Here is a 17,844-nt window from a genome sequence, read left to right as displayed (position 1 = left end):
GCAATTCGTTAATAGTTGAAAGTGAAGTTAATAAATTGATTCTTTCCTATGGTGAAATTTTCGAGTTGTGTGAGTTTGCGCCGACATTGATAATATCATTGTCGCACAAGGCGTCCATTTTGTCAATGATCGGGAATCCATTGATGGGTTAAACTAGTCTCGGCATTAATTAGGATTAACGTTGTCGCACAGGTGGCCATCTTGTTAATGACCAAGCAGTTAAGTTGAAGTTGTTTAAACGAAACTCTATGGGAAAGAATTTAATATAGTTGTGTTGTTGAAAATAACGTACATAATGTACTAAGTAATTATTAGGTAGTTCCTTCATACACCCTTACTTGGTCTATTTTTCCTCCTGTGGTAAACATTTTAGTGAATTATTAACAATGTCGGACATAGAAATATCAGACGTAGAAATGTCAGATAATGAAAATGAAAAAACAGAAAAACGCATAGTGCTGATCCTAGGACATTCCCAGGTAAAGAAAATGGAAGATACCTTTGATGAAATAAATGAAGAGGAGGGAACCCTTTGTTTTGTAACACGTTCAATAGGTGGTGCTACGTGTAAAGATATCACATCTGAAGAAGTAAAGGGGTGTGAAGCAGAGGCAGTTGTGCTTTTTGTAAGAAGTAATGATATAGATAGTGAAGGTGTTGAATCAACAAGTGATATTCGAAATAATATCATAGACCTGGCAAATGATATCTCCAATGTGGACGGAGTAAAGATAGTCTATATCGTTACTGTAGAACCCCGCACAAGCCTGAGATATGTAACCTATGACGAATATCGAAGAAATCGAAATAGGTTGAACCAAAGGTTACGTAAGTCAATCAGTTACTATATCATTAATAATGGTCTTACTGAAAAGGATTTAGGTCATGATGGAGTTCATTTAACTCAAGAAGCCTCTGAAACATTAGCGAGAAGAATATATGATAGAGTCAGCAGTGATGCTGATTCAGGAGAATGTAGTAAATTACACAAGTGGACCAAGTGGGGTGGGGATGGGGAACTACGCATCTTACATTGCATTTGTTATAAGTTGTATCTAATTCTGCTGATAAATCTTGAATTGAATTTCTCTTGAAGTGTGTTAATGAATTGTATTTTATGGGGTGGTTATATATGAAAAATTGTTGAAATTGTATATTTTGTATGAACAGTTGTTTGTTGAAATTGCTGAAAATTTGAAAATTTATTGGTTTTAGCTGGTTTGATAATTATCTTTGGAAAATGTCAGATAAAGAAGCTTTGGTGAGGTCACGAGGTGGTTACAAGGGAGTAATCACCAAATGGGTAAATAAGATAGACTCTGCTATTGCTGCAGGTAATGTCAATACATTGTCTTCAATTAAGGATATAATTATGAAGCAAATGAAGATTGTGCACGACTTGAATGAAAAGATATTAGCCTTAACCACTGAAGAAGATCGAATGAAAGAAGTGGAAGAGCAAGCAGAATATGAGGTAGTTGTTGGTGAACATTGGTATAAGTTGAGTAATGCCATCACAGCGATATCAGGAAGTGGTTCTTCTGGAAATCCTCCACCCACACATAAGACTAATGTTAGATTGCCTAAATTGGATCTCCCACATTTCACTGGAGATGTGTTGGAGTGGAATTCCTTTTGGGAATTGTAAAATGTGTCGGTACATCAGCGAGGAGATTTAGAACTGATTCAGAAACTCTCATATCTGCAAAGTTTGCTCACAGGAGATGCTCTAAAACTGATTTCAGGATTTAAGTTGGAAGCTGCGAATTATTCACAAGCTATATCTCTCCTCAGAACCACATATGGGAAAAAGGATGAGATGAAACGAGTTCTAGTAAGAAGATTACTAGAAATGGAGTCTCCATCTCCTGATTCAGAAGCATTGCAATCATTCAGAGCAAATTTTGAATGTTCGATCAGATCATTAGAGAGTGAAAACCTGGAGTTGAATGAGCTCTACACTATTTTGCTTCATAGTAAGTTTCCTAAGAGTGTTAGTGAAACTGTAAAACGCAGAAGTGGGGATGATTGGCTTGTATTTGATACATTTAAGAAATATCTGGAAGAAGAAATTCACAATCTAAGATCTTTCGTCTCAACGTATGTAAGTAAACCTGGAACTTTATCAACAATATCTACGTTCACAGTGAATCAATCACAATCTGTTAGACCTAAGAGTAAAGGAAATGTGAATAAATTTAGTTCTCAACAAACAAGAAAATGTGCGTTGTGTGAAGGCGAACACTGGTGGACACAGTGTAAAACTTATGCCAGTAGGGATAAGAAACTGAGTCGTCTCAGGTTTTTACGATTATGTTTTGTGTTTGCATCAAATAAACACTTTAGTGTAGATTGTGAAAAACAAATTTGTGGAAACGGATGCAGATTAAAACATCATCGTGTAGTATGTGATAAACAACAAACCAGCGAACCAAGTAAATCAACAAATAAATCAGCAAATAAACCTAATAATAATGGTGTGCAGGTTGGAACACTTTCCGTAAGTGATCAGGGTCCGAAACCCAATCAGAGGTCAATTTTACCAACAGCCACAATTGTGTTAAAAGGTAAAGGAAGACATTTGGTACGCCTTCGTGGATTATTGGACACTTGTGCAGAACGAACCTTTATCAGGAGGTCAGCACTTAAGGACGTACAGTATAGATCTAAAGGCATGGAAAAAATTGCCTTAAGGGGTTATTTGACAAGCAAACCTGTGAATGAGTATGAGACGGTTAGTGTTTCCATACCTTATAAGGGTAGATTGATTATTATGGATTGTATTGTGGTAGATGAGTTACCAGAGTATACTAAGAAATTCAACGTTAAACAAAATTTGAAAACGTTGTGTAAAACTAAAATTTGTCTAGCGGACAAGGATTTCGATCTGCCTGTGGACAAACAAGCACCCATTGATATGTTGGTAGGCGTTGATAATGTCTATAACATATTACACCCCGAATTCAGGAAGGCTGGAATATTGATATTGTTACCTACCATATTTGGATATGTTGTGACAGGGTCCTGTAATGCCCCTCCAGTGCAGGAAACCCAGGTAACTGTGCTAAAGCTAGCAACTAACGAGGAAGTAATTGAAGTTACTCATAAATTTGATAGTGATATAAAGAATGATTTGGATATTTTGTGGAATTTAGATAAAGTAGGTATTGACTGCAATGAATTGAAAGAACATGAACGAAAGGTTCTTGAAGACTTTGAAAGTACCACTGTATATTCTGAAATGGAGAAGCAATATGTTGTGGCCTTACCATGGAAGTCTAATAAGTCAAGGCTTCCATCCAATTTTGGCATGGCATTGGGCCGGGTTAAGCAACAGTGTGCAAAATTTCAGAAGGATGAAGCCTACCTGAACCACTATCAAAAAATCCTGAAGGATCAGGAGGATAGGGGGTTTATTGGAAGGGTAGATAAAAACAATGTGGTTGAAAATTGTCATTATCTAGCACATCATAGTGTACAGAAACATAGTGCCACCATTCCAATCAGAATAGTTTTTGACTGTTCCTGGAGACAAGGTAAAAATGGATTGAGCCTTAACGACTGTCTGTGGACTGGACCACATATTACGACAGATTTGCTCAAGGTCTTATTGCAGTTCAGAACTAACAACTACGCCTGTATTAGTGATATAGAAAAAGCGTTTCTTATGGTGCATTTGAGAGAAGACCGCAATTACACACGGTTTTTATGGTTGCAAGACCCAACGGATCCAAATAGCGAATTAATTATATATAGGTTTAGGGTGGTATTGTTTGGGGCTACGTGTTCTCCGTTTCTGTTGAATGCCACTATTAAATCACATCTGGCAGCTGTAAGAAAAGATACGAGTTGTACTGAAATGGTGGATATGATGAGAAGAGGATTATATGTGGACAACCTTCAATTTACCTCCAATAATGAAGAAGAGTTGATAAACTTATTTTTTGGCGCAAACAAAATATTTGCACAGGCACACTTGTATTTAAAGGAATGGACTAGTAATAGTGATCTTTTGAATACTATTGCGGGTGCTTATCGTATAAAATCAGAAGAGAAACAAACCTATAAAGTCTTAGGCCTAAATTGGAACATCTCTAATGATAAATTAACAATAACACCTAATTATCTTAACACCGGTCAAACAAAACGTGAAATTCTAAGTGCAATTGCCCAAATTTATGATCCTTTAGGAATGCTTATCCCTATTACGATACGAGCTAGAATATTTTTACAGGATTTGTGGAAACAGCAGTTGAAATGGGATGATCTACTTTCAGTTCCTTTATTAGAACAGTGGAATGAGTTGTCCAAAGACTTAGAAAAAAGTCTCAGTATTTCCTTCTCCAGAGGCACTAATCTGGAGAAAACGGATTATCTCCACATTTTCTGTGATGCTAGCATAACAGCTTATGGTTATGTGGCCTATCGAGCAAGTGGTAAAACTTCGTCTCTGATTATGGCAAAGGGTAGAGTAGCACCCATTAAAGAGTTGACTGTACCTAAATTAGAATTAATGGCTTTGCTGTTAGTTGCAAGATTGTGTGAATTTATAGTTGAAACTTTTGAAGAAAATAAATTTGAGAAAATAATAATTTGGTCTGATAGTAAAGTTGCCCTGGGATGGTTAGTGACAAAGAATAATTTGCCAGTATTTGTGAAAAATAGAGCATTGGAAATTAACTCTATAACCACGGGGATCGTCTTTTCTTACGTCCCATCTTCAGAAAACCCTAGCGACTGGATTACTAGAGGAAAAAGGACAGAAGAAGTAAGAAATAACTCCTTTTGGTGGGAGGGACCTCCCTGGTTAAAATCAGAAAACCACACCTATCCTATTGACAGGACATGGGTGAAAGAAGCGCAAGCACAGGATGAAGTTATTCATGTCCATCTTGTAGGGAACAGTGAAAAAACCCATCTGCTGAACTAGGAAAGATTTAGTAGAGTGGATAAATTTTGTAAAACTATAGCTTGGATTAGGCGATTTATTCACAATTGCAAATCAACTGGCGGTAGAAAAATTGGAAGTTTAACGCTGGAAGAACTTCAACAAGCTAAAAATAAAATGATTATCCTCTTACAAAAGGAATACTTTCCGGAAGAATATAAAGCTTTGGGAAAAGGGGGTAAAGTTTCAAAATTGACCTTATTAGTACAATTGAATCTCTTCTTGGAAGAAAGAATTATAAGATGCAGAGGAACATTGGAACATGGCGCACAGGCGGCGGAAATAAAATTCCCAATCTTACTGCCGAAAAGTTGTTTTCTCACAAAATTGCTAGTAAGGGAGCATCACTGTTTACAAGCTCACATGGGAGTAAATGCAACCGTGGCAAATGTGAGACAGGAATATTGGGTCCCACAGCTTCGCCAATTATCCAAAAGTGTAATTCATCATTGTGTAATCTGTAAGAAAACACAAGGAAGACCCTACTGTGTAAATATTGCTCCACCATTGCCAGAATTTCGGGTGCAGAGAAAACAACCCTTTAGCGTTACTGGTGTAGATTATACAGGAGCGTTGTTAACTAAGGAGAAACAGAAAAATCCTGAAAAGGCCTATATTGTGTTGTTTACTTGTCCAGTTACTAGAGGAATCCATATCGAATTAGTAAAAGATCTGTCCTGCGATTCGTTTCTTATGGTGTTTCGAAAGTTTTGTAGCCATCGGGGATTTCCTTGTTTAATGCTAAGTGACAATGCTACTACCTTTGTATCGACTTGAGTTTATTTGGAAAACATGGCAGAAAGTTCCTTAGTGCAAGAACACCTGAATGCTATCGAATGTAAATGGAAGTTCATACCAGCCAGAGCACCTTGGTTTGGAGCTATATGGGAAAGATTGATTGGTCTTCTGAAAACATGTCTAAAGAAAGTAATAGGTCAGACCTTTCTCAGCTTTAGTGAACTTTCCTGTGTTGTGACTGAACTTGAAGCAATTATTAATGACAGACCCTTAAGTTATATTTCGGGAGATCTTGACCAGTTGGATATTCTGACGCCCAATCATTTGATTTTAGGACGTAGATTGAGATCTTTCCCTAGGGAAGTCATAGATTGGGAAGATGAAACTAAGGGCCCTCTGTATGGTGGAAATAAGGATGTTGGAAAGCGATTTTTGTACATTATAAAAAAATGTGATGACCTGTGGAAAAGGTGGGAGAGAGAATATTTAACTTCTCTCAGAGAAACTCATCGAGTAGGAATCAGACACGAATCTTGGCCCAATATGGGAGATGTTGTGCTGATACACGATGAAGGACCGAGAAGTCGTTGGAAGCTTGGTCAAATTGTCAAATTACACGTGGGACCGGATAATGTCTTGCGTGTGGTTACTTTAAAAAAACCACAAGGTCAAGTAATGAGACCTGTTGTCAAGCTATATCCTTTGGAATTATGGCAAGAGACTGATGTTGTCATATCTGAGAAAACTGATAACAAAAGCACCCGACCGAGCAGGAAAACAGCACAGACGGCTACTGAGGCAAGAAGAGCCCTCATTCAAGCGGGACAACTATAACTGTAAATATTGTTTCTGTTTGCTGGGAGTGTATCGTGACTTACGATGAAATCACGATAGTGTATATATATAGACCAGTAAACAGTCATTTATCTTTTATTTTGTAAGGGAAATATTATGAACACTATGCAATGTGAGATGCGTAGAAAATTATAATTGTTGTATTGAATTATTTTGTAATAATATAATATTTCTTTTTGTCGAAGTTTTTGTAAGGCAAAATATACTAAATAGTTGTTTGACTCTAAGCAATCGTTAACGAGTTGTTAAAGTTTGTTTTGACGAATGCGGGTCGCGCCTGCGTAGATCCTCAGTCGTCTTTGAGTAATATAACTCAGAAAGAGTTAGTACCGACATAGCTCTGTTACGAATCGGGTCCGGTATCTCATCGGGGGAGGGATGAATTAACAAACCACCAAGAGAGTTCTAATCATCATGGATTAAAAGCTAAGTCAAGGTTTTATAAGTGTTTTGTTATGTTAGTGATATTGAAGGGCATGCATGCACGTTAGATATCGTTACTGACAGACATTTGTAAAATAGGACTGTACTTCGGGTTGCCAGATAGGAAATGTTACAATGAATAGTTAAGGTTAGTAATAAATGTGAATATTTTTATTCCTGGTCAAATAATGATTTAAACACAACGCAATGTCTCGATTTATTGAATGATAGGAACAGAAAAGAATCCTTGAAAATCTGTTAAAGAACCTGGTAATATGCAAACCAAATTAGGGTAAGTTTGGGTTTCCATATTTATTGAAGATTCTATGTTTACTATTTTGGATTCTTTTGAGTAAATATGGTGGGATCGGCACGCCTGGTGGCCGTAAAAGTCAGGGCGATGAACACCGCAGAATGCGCTCTCACACTTCACATACTCCTCCTGTAAAAGAAAGAGGAAATGAGTAATTGAAAGTCAATACAAACATGACTTACCTACATCTTAGATTAGGACTAAGTTTAATAACTTATAATATAGGATTCCATTATGTATAAGCTTAGGATAGGTAAGCTACAAAAGAAGGTAGGGAAGACAAATACTTGTGCATCCCGCCCAGACAATTGCCGTGACCCCACACTGTAACTAATTCAAGAGGGCCATATGTGCCCTGGGAGGGAGAGGAACATCCATGGTGGATGAGCCAAGCTTAGTCTTCCTCTAAAGAATTAGGAACGGTGGGAGGGTAAAGCTGAAATCATTCAGATAAGAAGAGGAGGGATAAGCTAATCCCCCTTAACGGATTAGGTCCCGGCAAGAGACTGCACATGGATGCACAGAATATGCTGGAAGATTTTTTACTGTACAACTATACACAATAGTTTTCAGTTTAGGGTATACTATACCAAAAGAGTACTGGCTATTATCCATAGCTGCACAATAAAGGAGTGACTGTCCACTGTAAGGTACATGTAGGTGTCCCCGGCAACCCGGCGGCATGCCGGGAGCCCGACCAGCGCCGGCAAATCTCCATCGAGGAGGGACCCTTCAAAGCCATCAGTCTATGTGGCAGGGAGAGAGGGTCACACTATAGGGTGATGGCAGATCGCCGGCAGGCCGGCGGCTCCGACAGCCGGCAAGGGCATACCGACAAGGATACCAAAGACACACAACAATGGTACCGGCAGAGGGATTGCCGGCAAGCCGGCAGCCAACCGACAGCGATATACCGATACTGTCAGCATTCGATGAAACAGGTAGGATGTCGGAGACACTGACGGCAAGCGCAGGTAGAGAGGGGGCAGCAGTGGACCGGCACTGAGAGAGAGAGGGAAAGACTAGGAGGGAAAGGGGGGGAAGGTAACTCAGTATCCAACCCCCTCTACCTCTGGAAGAAGTGTTCATATGAAAGGGAGGGTGTGACCTTTCATTAGGCGGAAAGAGGCCCGTCGACGGCTATGTTGCCAATGGCGGCCCAAGGGAGGACCAAAGAACACTCAAGAGGGAAGGTCCCCCGCTGGCAGACCGACCGACAATAGCTATCCCATAGTTCAACTATTTGTGGGAAGCGTACCAGTACAGACTAACCAACAAGGGGACCAGGCCATATCTACAATCCGCCGGCACACGGCGAAGTTGTAGAAAGGTGGACAGGGGTGTGATGGCTAGCCAACACAAAGGGATAGAGTGGGGAGGGGGAGGAGGGTCCTGAGAGGGAGTGTAGGGGGGGAACGAAGTCCCCACCTGCACACCCATGGGTAGGGGATTCTGTTCAGGGCTAGCCTGTCTAGGTAGGAAGAGTCCATTCTCCAGCCTAGGGTAGGTTAGCCCAGAGTAGGTACAGCACTAGTGTCCCGTCCTAAACTATAAAGGAACAGAACTCCCTTAGGCTGCCTAACCTGGGCTAGGAGAACTAGTCTCCCAGGCCAGGAAAGGCAGGGGTAGGACAAGTCGCTAGGCCACAGGAAGGAAGGGTCGTAACCCAACCAAGTGTGGACTAGGGGGAAGGGCTAAGCCCTCCCACCTTCACTCTCCAACAAGGACCAGAAGGGGAGTACATTCCCCTGAAGGAAGGTTGGAGGCGAACGACTGATACTCTGAGGTTCTGTCTCAAACTCAAAGCGCACAGCCTATGGCAAGGAGAAGGGACAGAGGGGCCCTAGCCTAACCTACTCGAATGTATCGAGGATAGGGAGGCTAGGATGTAGCCTAGCCTACCTCAGAGGGAGGAGATTACCTAGGGTCAGGTAACGGGGGGGGGAGGGGTGAGGAAGTATATAAAAGCCCTAGCGTAGGTTAGGTGCGAGGGAGACGACTACTAATATCATCAAAACCCCTTATATACTTCCTAGAAGGCGAAAAAACATATGTGCAATCATTGAATCTTGTATGTATAAATGCCTGAATCTTTATTTCTATACTTAACACTAGGAACACTTATTATATCATGCAAGAAGTAAATATGAACGCTTAGGCTATCAAGCCTAGGGGCTAGGCCAGCGGGCTAGCTTAGGGTTCAGCTAATTATGACTGCCGAAAACGAATATTAACGGCATATTATAACTAATTCCTAGCAATGAAGACTAAATAACTAATATAGTCATTAGTTAAAATACTGGGAACGCTGTTCTGGCTAACTAAATAAAGCATGCAAGGCGAACAGCAGCGTCTCAACATGATGCCTCCGGTCGGGGCACAGCTCAACCACAAAACACAAGATTTAAAGAAAAATATTCGTTACTTTACGGCTGGAGCTTATTTATACAAGACAATAATATGGTACTCAACTTTCCAGAAGAATGCGAGGCTGAAGATTGCGACATAATGCTGAAAATAGCAAACACTGGGAAAAACACAACTCGCAAGAAACGCTACAAGATTAGGAATGAAGCGGGTGGATGTGACGTCAGTCAAGATGGCAGACAGCTATGGCTGCCGTTTGTTCACGTCGCGAGGTACAGTAACAGTAACGCAGGAGGATAACTTTGCAATGGCTCCTCCTATAACTTGCCACCTTATCCCCCCTGAAGCGTAAACGCTAAGTGGGATGCAGATAGCCATGTGGCGTATCAAGCATACGTCCCGTTGATATACGATATCCTAAAGGGAAACCTTTAGGGTACTCGCGCCAGAAGTTAGAATTCTGTGAAACCTTTAGTTTAATTCTCTGGGAATATCTACTGTAGTCATATATACTCTCAGGAAGCTACTGAAGGAACCTTCTATCAGGACGTCATGGCTTGAGCCCAAAAATGCCATTTTACATTTACTGTCTTCCTGAATGGGTATTTGACAGTATCCAGATTTTAAATCAATAGTTGTAATATATTCATTATCCCGTACCTTCACAAGTAATTCTTTGATCGAGGGCAATGGGAATGCATTATCCTTAGTGACTGCATTCAACTTCCTATAATCAACACACAATCTTACCGAGCCATCCTTTTCCTAACAGCTACAAATGGAGAAGCCCAGGGAGATTCGTTCTCCTTGATTATCCCTTGTTCCCTTAGTTTACTAGTTTCCCTTTCTATCTCTCCCTGGAAATGAATGTGTACCTTATAAGGCCTTGACCTGATCGGCTCCGCCTGCCCAGTTTCAATGCTAAAGGGAAATTGATCAATCCTCCCGGGTGGCTCGTCTCCAATTGCAATTACATCGGGATAATTATTAACACAATGGGATAATTATTAACAATGTTACTAACTAGAGGTTGATATTCTAGCAGACGTAGTTTTCGCGCTCCCATAATCAAGTTCTGAGTGCGTTCGTCTGTGCGGGCTGGAGTTGTGGCTCACAAGATCCCATTATTAGCCATTTCACATAACTCCAATTCACACAGAGAATCACTTCCTAATAAAACTCTTTTATTTGACAAATTAACTATCATTATATCATCTCTGTTCTCTCTTATTTCTGACAAGCCCTCTAAGACTACGTGTGCCCATTTGTCATAGGGTTTAACTACAACCTTGGTTTCCTCTGGGAGAGGCTGACACGGGGTCACTGATATGCTCATAAGTGTCTGGGGAGGGCATACTTCTCATCTTTCAGGTACAGCTGTTACCTTACTTGATTACCTCTCTCTGCCTGCACAAGCATTTACTCTCTCATGTCTTTCTATCGGCAAAATGCACCCTCCTGCTTTAAATGTTATTCTATCTTTTTCCCCGCATTTTATATATCTGATTACTCATTATAAAATCCAAACCAAGTATAGCTTAGATTCCTGGAATTCCCAAGGTGGGCAAGACAAAAAAAATCATGTGTAAACTTCACAGATCCCACCTTAAAGTTATCGATCGTTGTATATCTTGCGTGTAGTTAATTTCCTCCTGACATGTCGTGGATTAGGAAGCATTAGGAAGACTTGCTTCCGATATAAATTTAAAAATGCCACTAGCCTTGTAGGACATATCATGTCAAAGGATTTTGGCAAGGATGAAACTGGTATCTTCATCCCGAGCCTCAAACAGATATCTATTTCTTTCTTTGCTATAAGTGGGGCATTCTATCAACAAATGCCTCACTCTTAAGGGTATCAAACAGTCGTCGCTATATGGTTGGTCATGGCCACCCAGCAGAAACTCGTGTCATCCGAGTGTGACAAATGCGATTAAGACAATGAGTTATACCTCCAACGGAATATATCAATCGCAATTTCTCTAATTTTATTTTTGGTTAAACTATCCCAATGCTGTTGCCAATTGTTATAAATAGAATTCTTCATTGCTGGTAAAATTTCATTACAGAGAATGGGATACCTTCTTGGTAGCAACTCAGCTGCAGCACTCTTTGCCAGTGAATCTGCATCTTCTTTCCCAGACACATCTATGTACGCCGGAACCCAGCAAAATCGAACTGTTATACCTTTTAGGCCAATAATTAAAAGCCACTCTAAAAATTTGAAACTAAATGGTTACAAGAATTAAAACATTTTAAAGCTTGAAGGACACTTCTTGAATCATTATAAATGGTAAAATTGCCCTCCTCTTTTAACGCTATTTTCTCAATAGAAATTAGTATGCCATAGAATTCAGCAGTAAATAAGGAAGATATTGGAAGAAGTGCACCTCTACAGTTAAAAGAACTACTATATACTCCAAATCCAACACCAGCATCAGATTTGGAGAAATCGGTATATATGAAAGTTGATTACCTATCTTCTTCAACATATTTCATAAAAAGAAACCTACCTTCTAATTCAGTCATTTTCTTAACACCAATAAAATATTTACTAAAAACAATCTAATTGTTTTACCCAAAAGCCATAAGGGTGAGGAGATTTTGGGTACACTCTAAATATGTTGAGTGCCTCACAAGGATTGAAGTCTGAAAGGCTAAAGAGTTAGGGAGTCTTTGTAACCTAAACCAATACCGAATAATGGAAGATATTTGGTAATAGTCTTGAGGTAACTCTCCAGCATCAAAAGGAGACTTGGGATAGGTGAGGCTCTAAACGCTCCTGTGGACAATCTAATACCAGCATGATGTATTGAATCTAACATCTTTAATAGGCTTGGGGTGGCTGAGAGGTATATTACACAAACATAACTAATTTTGGAAAAAATTAAGGCCATGTATAATTTTAAAATAGTTTTACAATCTGCCACCCATGATATATGGGACAATACTTTTAAAAGATTCAGAGCCTCAAGACATTTAGCTTTTAACATCTTCAAGTGAGGAACCCATGTAAGCCTAGAATCGAAAATCAATCCTACGAATTAGGCTTCATCTACACATGGGATCCACTGACCTTTCATGTATATATTTGGATCTGGATGTACTCCCCGGTAACGACAGAAATGGATAATAGTAGTTTTGCTTGTTGAAAACTTGAACCCATTCATATCAGCCCACTGAATAATTTTGTCAATTGCGAGTTGTATTTTTCTCTCAACCATTGCCATTCTAGCTCCAGTAAAGATCATCCACAAATAGTGTTGAGAGAACATCCCACGGAATGACTGAGGATATCCCATTAATTGCTAGGGCAAACAGGGTTACACTCAGCACATTACCCTGGGGAACTCCTTCTTGACATTTCATCGCTGATAGAGCTTCCCCCACTCTCACTTGAAAAACTCTATGTGAAAGAAATGATTGGATAAACAGTGGTAGCTCTCCTCTTAATCCCAATTTATGAATAGTTTTATGTATATCATATCTCTATGCAGTATCATATGCCTTTTCAAGGTAAAAAAAGACTGTGATATGTTGCTGTTTGGAAGCAAAGGCTTCTCAAATAGAGGACCCAAGTCGTATCAACACATCAGTTGTTGAGTGCATTTTTCTGAACCCACAATGGATATGGGATAAAATACCTTTCTTTTCAGTCCTGCATTGACCATCTTCTCCATGATCTTACATAACCAAGATGTCAATGCAATTGGTCGATAGTTTGCTGCTAAAACCTTATCCTTACCCGGTTTTAAAAAGGCTAAAATAATGGCTAGTTCCCAAACACTTGGATACCCATGATCCTGCCATACTCTACTAATAATACATAAAATAAATAACTTTGTATTAACTGGTACATGTTTAATCATTGTATATGGAATTCCACCGGGTCCAAGGGCTGTATCATTAAAAGTGGAAAGGGCAGAATCAAATTCTCTTTCAGTATAAGAAGAATTGTATGACTCCTCCCTTTCTGTTGCAAAATTTAGAACTTTATTTTCTTCAATGTTCCAATGCTGGTGACTAGAGGCTGCTATACACTTGCATGATACTTTCGAGAAATGATCAGCCAGGTCATTACTAACCACAGTTACTCCAGTCACATCATTTCCATTCACTTTCAACACTGGTGGTGGGTTGGGGGTCAATTTGCCAGTTATCTTTCTTACTTTCCTCCACAGAGCAGATGGTGGTGCTCTCATGTTAATGGAGGAAACAAAAGACATCCATGATTGGCGTCTAGCTTCTTTCATGGCACGACAGAACTGTGCTTTACATTTCTTGTATATAATTAAATTTTCATCAGTATGATGCCTGCGCAATTGTGTTAGATATCTTCTTGTGGCTCTGTGCAGGGAAGTTAGTTCTGAAGACCACCAGGGGACTGGTCGTTGTTTGAATAACACCGTTATTTTGTGAATTGAATTGACCCCTGCTGTATGGAGAGTTCCATTCAGTATATCTATGACATCATCAATATTTTCAAATTGTTCTGCATCCCCCTCAATTTCACTTACCTCACGAAATTTATACCAGTCCGCCTTGTCAAGATTCCTTCGTGGCGATCTCTGTGTAGGTGAACAATTGTTGGTGTTTATAATGATTGGTGCATGATCACTAGTATGCCAATCATCTGATGTTCTCCAATCGAAATCGAGAAGGCAATTAGAGCTTATGATTGATAGGTCAATACATGACAAGGTACAGTTGCCTCAAAGTATTCCTTTACCCCTTACGCTTATGTTTTATGAAAATAGTATGGTAACACCGCAATGAAAGCCTATTTGTCTTGTAACGACGGACGTGAATGGTCGAGCTATTGGTATGCCAGTGCTCCTATTTTTATAAACACTACTGTAGACAATATATTAATGATATACGAATAATAGTTCACATTACAAGTGAAATAAGTTGCTGTTAAATACTTAGAAAAATAGTATAGTAACAGAGTAGTAATAATAGCAATGGTAAAAATCATATTCATTCCTGATTAATCAGACATCGTCAACCTTCGTTACATTCAGTTGAGGCAGGCGTTTGCTGAAATCCAACTTTAGTTCATAGTAGATATATGGGTTCTTTTTCAGAACATAATTATTTGAATGGAAATACGCTTTCGATTTATATAATCCATCAATTTATAAAGAAATGAGATCATAAACCGCAAATTTCAAGACCTATAAATATAATTTCATAAAGGCAATTATGATAGCCATTGACAGGTCATGATACGGAAGGCTTGGGGAAAAATTAATAGACAACCCGATGTATAAAGGAACAAATATATCCAGTGTATCATTCATATATATATATATTTTTTTAATTCGAGCCACGTCTCACCAGAGTAGCCTAGATGGAAATTTCTCTGGGCGGTATTTAAACTCGAGTCATCTGAGTAACAACACACCTTAACCACCCTGATGGTCTTTATATCATTGGTAGATATGGTTGCACACCGATAAAATCGTACTCATATAGATAAGAGAGAGAGACTGAACTATGGTTGGGTTTATTTTATGTCAATTTCGTTGGTATTATCGAACAGTACTATACAAACCTTTTTTAATACCTTGAGAATGACACAGGGACTCGATTAAAGCTGTATAACTCAGAAAGAGAGAGAGAGACGGGGCCAGTAAGTGATGTCGTGACCTCTGTTAGTCCATTATGTCATTCTCTTGAGTAGCGGTTTAGTGACTAGAGTAGACAATGGATCGCAATCAACAAAGAATCAGCAATAGGAGCAGAATTGTAGGCATGAGAGACTCTGGCATGTCTTACAAACGTATTGCAAGAGAATTAGGAATTTCATTGCCAACAGTTCGACTTTGGTGTCGAAGATGGGAAGAGTCTGGAAACCTCAACGACAGGCCAAGAGCTGGTGGGCCAAGAAAAACGACCCCAGAAGAAGATAGGGCGATTTCGGAAGTAGCCACGCAAAGCCCATTTATAAATGCAGTTGCCATAAGGGACACACTGAACTTGCGTGTTTCGTCTGGAACTATAAGAAATAGGCTCCACGCAGACGGTATCCACCATAGGACTCCGGCAGTGAAACAAAAGCTGGAGGATCGTCATAAAACGGCACGGCTGGAATTTGCTCAACGTTATTTGGAAGAGGGGTTAGACTTCTGGGGCAGAGTAATTTTCAGTGACGAAAAGACCTTCGCTTCTAACACGCATGGTCGTCTGCATTGCTGGAGGCGTGATAACACGAGATACGACAGCCAGAATATTTATCAAGTAGCCAGAAGCGGCCATATCACCTGTAACGTTTTGGGGTGGATACACCTGCATGGCGTTGGTGAATTGGCCGAGATCAGTGGAAGGTTCAACGCTGAGCAGTATCTCGAAATTTTGGAAGAGGTGATGGTTCCTTCCGTTCGCGCTTATGCTCTTCCTTATCCTGAGCAGATAATTTTCATGCAGGTATGTGCATTGTTTTTTTTTTTTTTTGTTTTTTTAGTTATATGAATGCCCTTTCTTGACAAATATGGTATCAACTCATTGCTGATATTGGTCATAAAGTAGTTTCAAATTACTCAATAAGACTTTTGTCTTGGATTTATTAGTTTTATAACTGTAAAAGGATCTTACATCAACATCATTGATCTACATTCCCTGATGAATCTAAAGCGGCCAAATAAAGCCACTGAAATTGTTACAAGGTATTTTTTGCCTCTTCATGAAAAGTAGACCAAATATTCTTATCAACACACAACACCCACGTCTCCTCCTTGGCTACTCAAGCCCTTTTATTAATCATTATTGTGACTCCTTTTGCTGGACTAAACGGCATTATTTTGCCGTCATTTATATTGAAAATATAAATTGTTCTCCTTCCACCTTGTTCTAACAGTATGATTAATCAGTTATATTATTTCTTTTAGGATAACTGTTCCATCCATACTGCGAGGATTGTCCGAGCATGGTTTGCTGAACAGCGCGACATTGTTCTCCTTCCCTGGCCGAGCAAAGCATGCGACTTGAACCCGATCGAAAATGTCTGGGGGAACATCGTCAACAGCTGGGAGCAGGGTCAGGAGCGTAACCACCAGCGTCTTTTCCAGCATGTTCTCAACGATTGGGAACTGTTCCGCCGCAACCGACAAGTTGTGTATAACCACGTCTCGTCAATGCAAAACAGATTGCAAGATGTTATTGCACATAATGGTGGATGGACAAAATATTAATGTTTCAAATACGATCTTGTTTTACTTATTTTCTTTATTACAATTCAACATTGTATAACTAGAATTAAATAATTTATTTCCAGTGATTTCACTAAACCTTGCCCACAAATGTAAGGAATGTTATGAGAATGGAAACTGAAAAAAAAAAATAACAAGCTTCAATCAACCAGTATCGCTTGAGTACTAAAAACAAAAGGTTAATACGACGTTATGATTGCGATTAAACATTGAATATCACAAATTTGTAATACATAGTTTTCAGATATTTGCTATAAATTCATCGATGAATCCAGCTGATTTTAATAAAGAAAATTCATAATTATATAATAAAAGACTTGGGTATTTTATTTTTTACCAACGATTAAGACCAAGGCCAGCTCAACTGAGGGTGCAATTTAGTCATTTAAGTTAAATGTAAAATAAAAAAAAAAAATTCTAAACCTGACGATAACTGAAAGCAATTCAATCCATCTCTTTATCTCTATGTATCTACCCATCTATGGTGTATCTATTTGCAAGTTTTAATTGCTAATTATCTTATCTAGAATATTTAGTATTAAAAGTGATATCTTACGAAGCACTTACATTCCCTAAAGTAATTCCGTTGTCAAGTGGGCTTTTGACAACCGATAAATTCTCGAACTGCCCGTCATGAATTTATACCTTACTACTCTGAGAATGATCATCATGGAATTTATTTTCATAAAAATTAACATGCGACTGATGATTCCTTCTTGATGTTTTGTTAGGTCATATGTGGAGGGAAATATTACATATTGAACGAGATCTGTGAAACAGCTAGTTTGACGTCAATAACTTGTTTCAGACCCCCACCGTATTGTAATAAGTATTGAAGACACAAGGATATCGGAGTTATCTTATTATATAATGACATGGCTATACAACATTTATCTAATCGAGTCCCTGTTGTCATTATCAAGGTATTATAAAAGGTCTATATAGTATTGTTTGATAATACCAACGAAATTGACAAAATAAAACCAACC

At 39.1% G+C, this 17,844-nt stretch overlaps 2 protein-coding genes across 2 annotated transcripts; both read left to right on the top strand.

The window, feature by feature from the left end:
- The first annotated feature begins 386 nt into the window (after positions 1–386).
- Positions 387–5,412, top strand: LOC137633756 (uncharacterized). Its single transcript, XM_068366004.1, has 4 exons — positions 387–1,000; positions 1,216–1,573; positions 1,667–4,524; positions 5,178–5,412. The coding sequence occupies exons 1-4, from the start codon at positions 387–389 to the stop codon at positions 5,410–5,412; spliced, it is 4,065 nt and encodes a 1,354-aa protein (XP_068222105.1).
- Positions 5,413–5,740: 328 nt separating this feature from the next.
- LOC137633746 (uncharacterized) lies at positions 5,741–6,520 on the top strand. Its single transcript, XM_068365995.1, has one exon. The coding sequence runs from the start codon at positions 5,741–5,743 to the stop codon at positions 6,518–6,520; it is 780 nt and encodes a 259-aa protein (XP_068222096.1).
- The last annotated feature ends 11,324 nt before the right edge of the window (positions 6,521–17,844 follow it).

The sequence above is a fragment of the Palaemon carinicauda genome, chromosome 3, assembly GCF_036898095.1.
Source record: "Palaemon carinicauda isolate YSFRI2023 chromosome 3, ASM3689809v2, whole genome shotgun sequence".
Lineage (NCBI taxonomy): Eukaryota > Metazoa > Arthropoda > Malacostraca > Decapoda > Palaemonidae > Palaemon > Palaemon carinicauda.
The sequence above is the reverse complement of the archived record's forward strand: the minus strand, read 5'-3'. Positions and strand labels throughout refer to the sequence as shown.

What these genes read in the sequence shown, in the direction of transcription:
- LOC137633756 (XM_068366004.1), top strand. Translation starts at nt 387, where the DNA reads ATGTCGGACATAGAAATATCAGACGTAGAAATGTCAGATAATGAAAAT. An exon ending in CACCCACACATAAGACTAAT is followed by an intron (nt 1,574 to 1,666) that starts GTTAGATTGCCT and finishes TCGGTACATCAG; the next exon opens with CGAGGAGATTTAGAACTGAT. An exon ending in TTAGAATTAATGGCTTTGCT is followed by an intron (nt 4,525 to 5,177) that starts GTTAGTTGCAAG and finishes TCTTCTTGGAAG; the next exon opens with AAAGAATTATAAGATGCAGA.
- LOC137633746 (XM_068365995.1), top strand. Translation starts at nt 5,741, where the DNA reads ATGGCAGAAAGTTCCTTAGTGCAAGAACACCTGAATGCTATCGAATGT.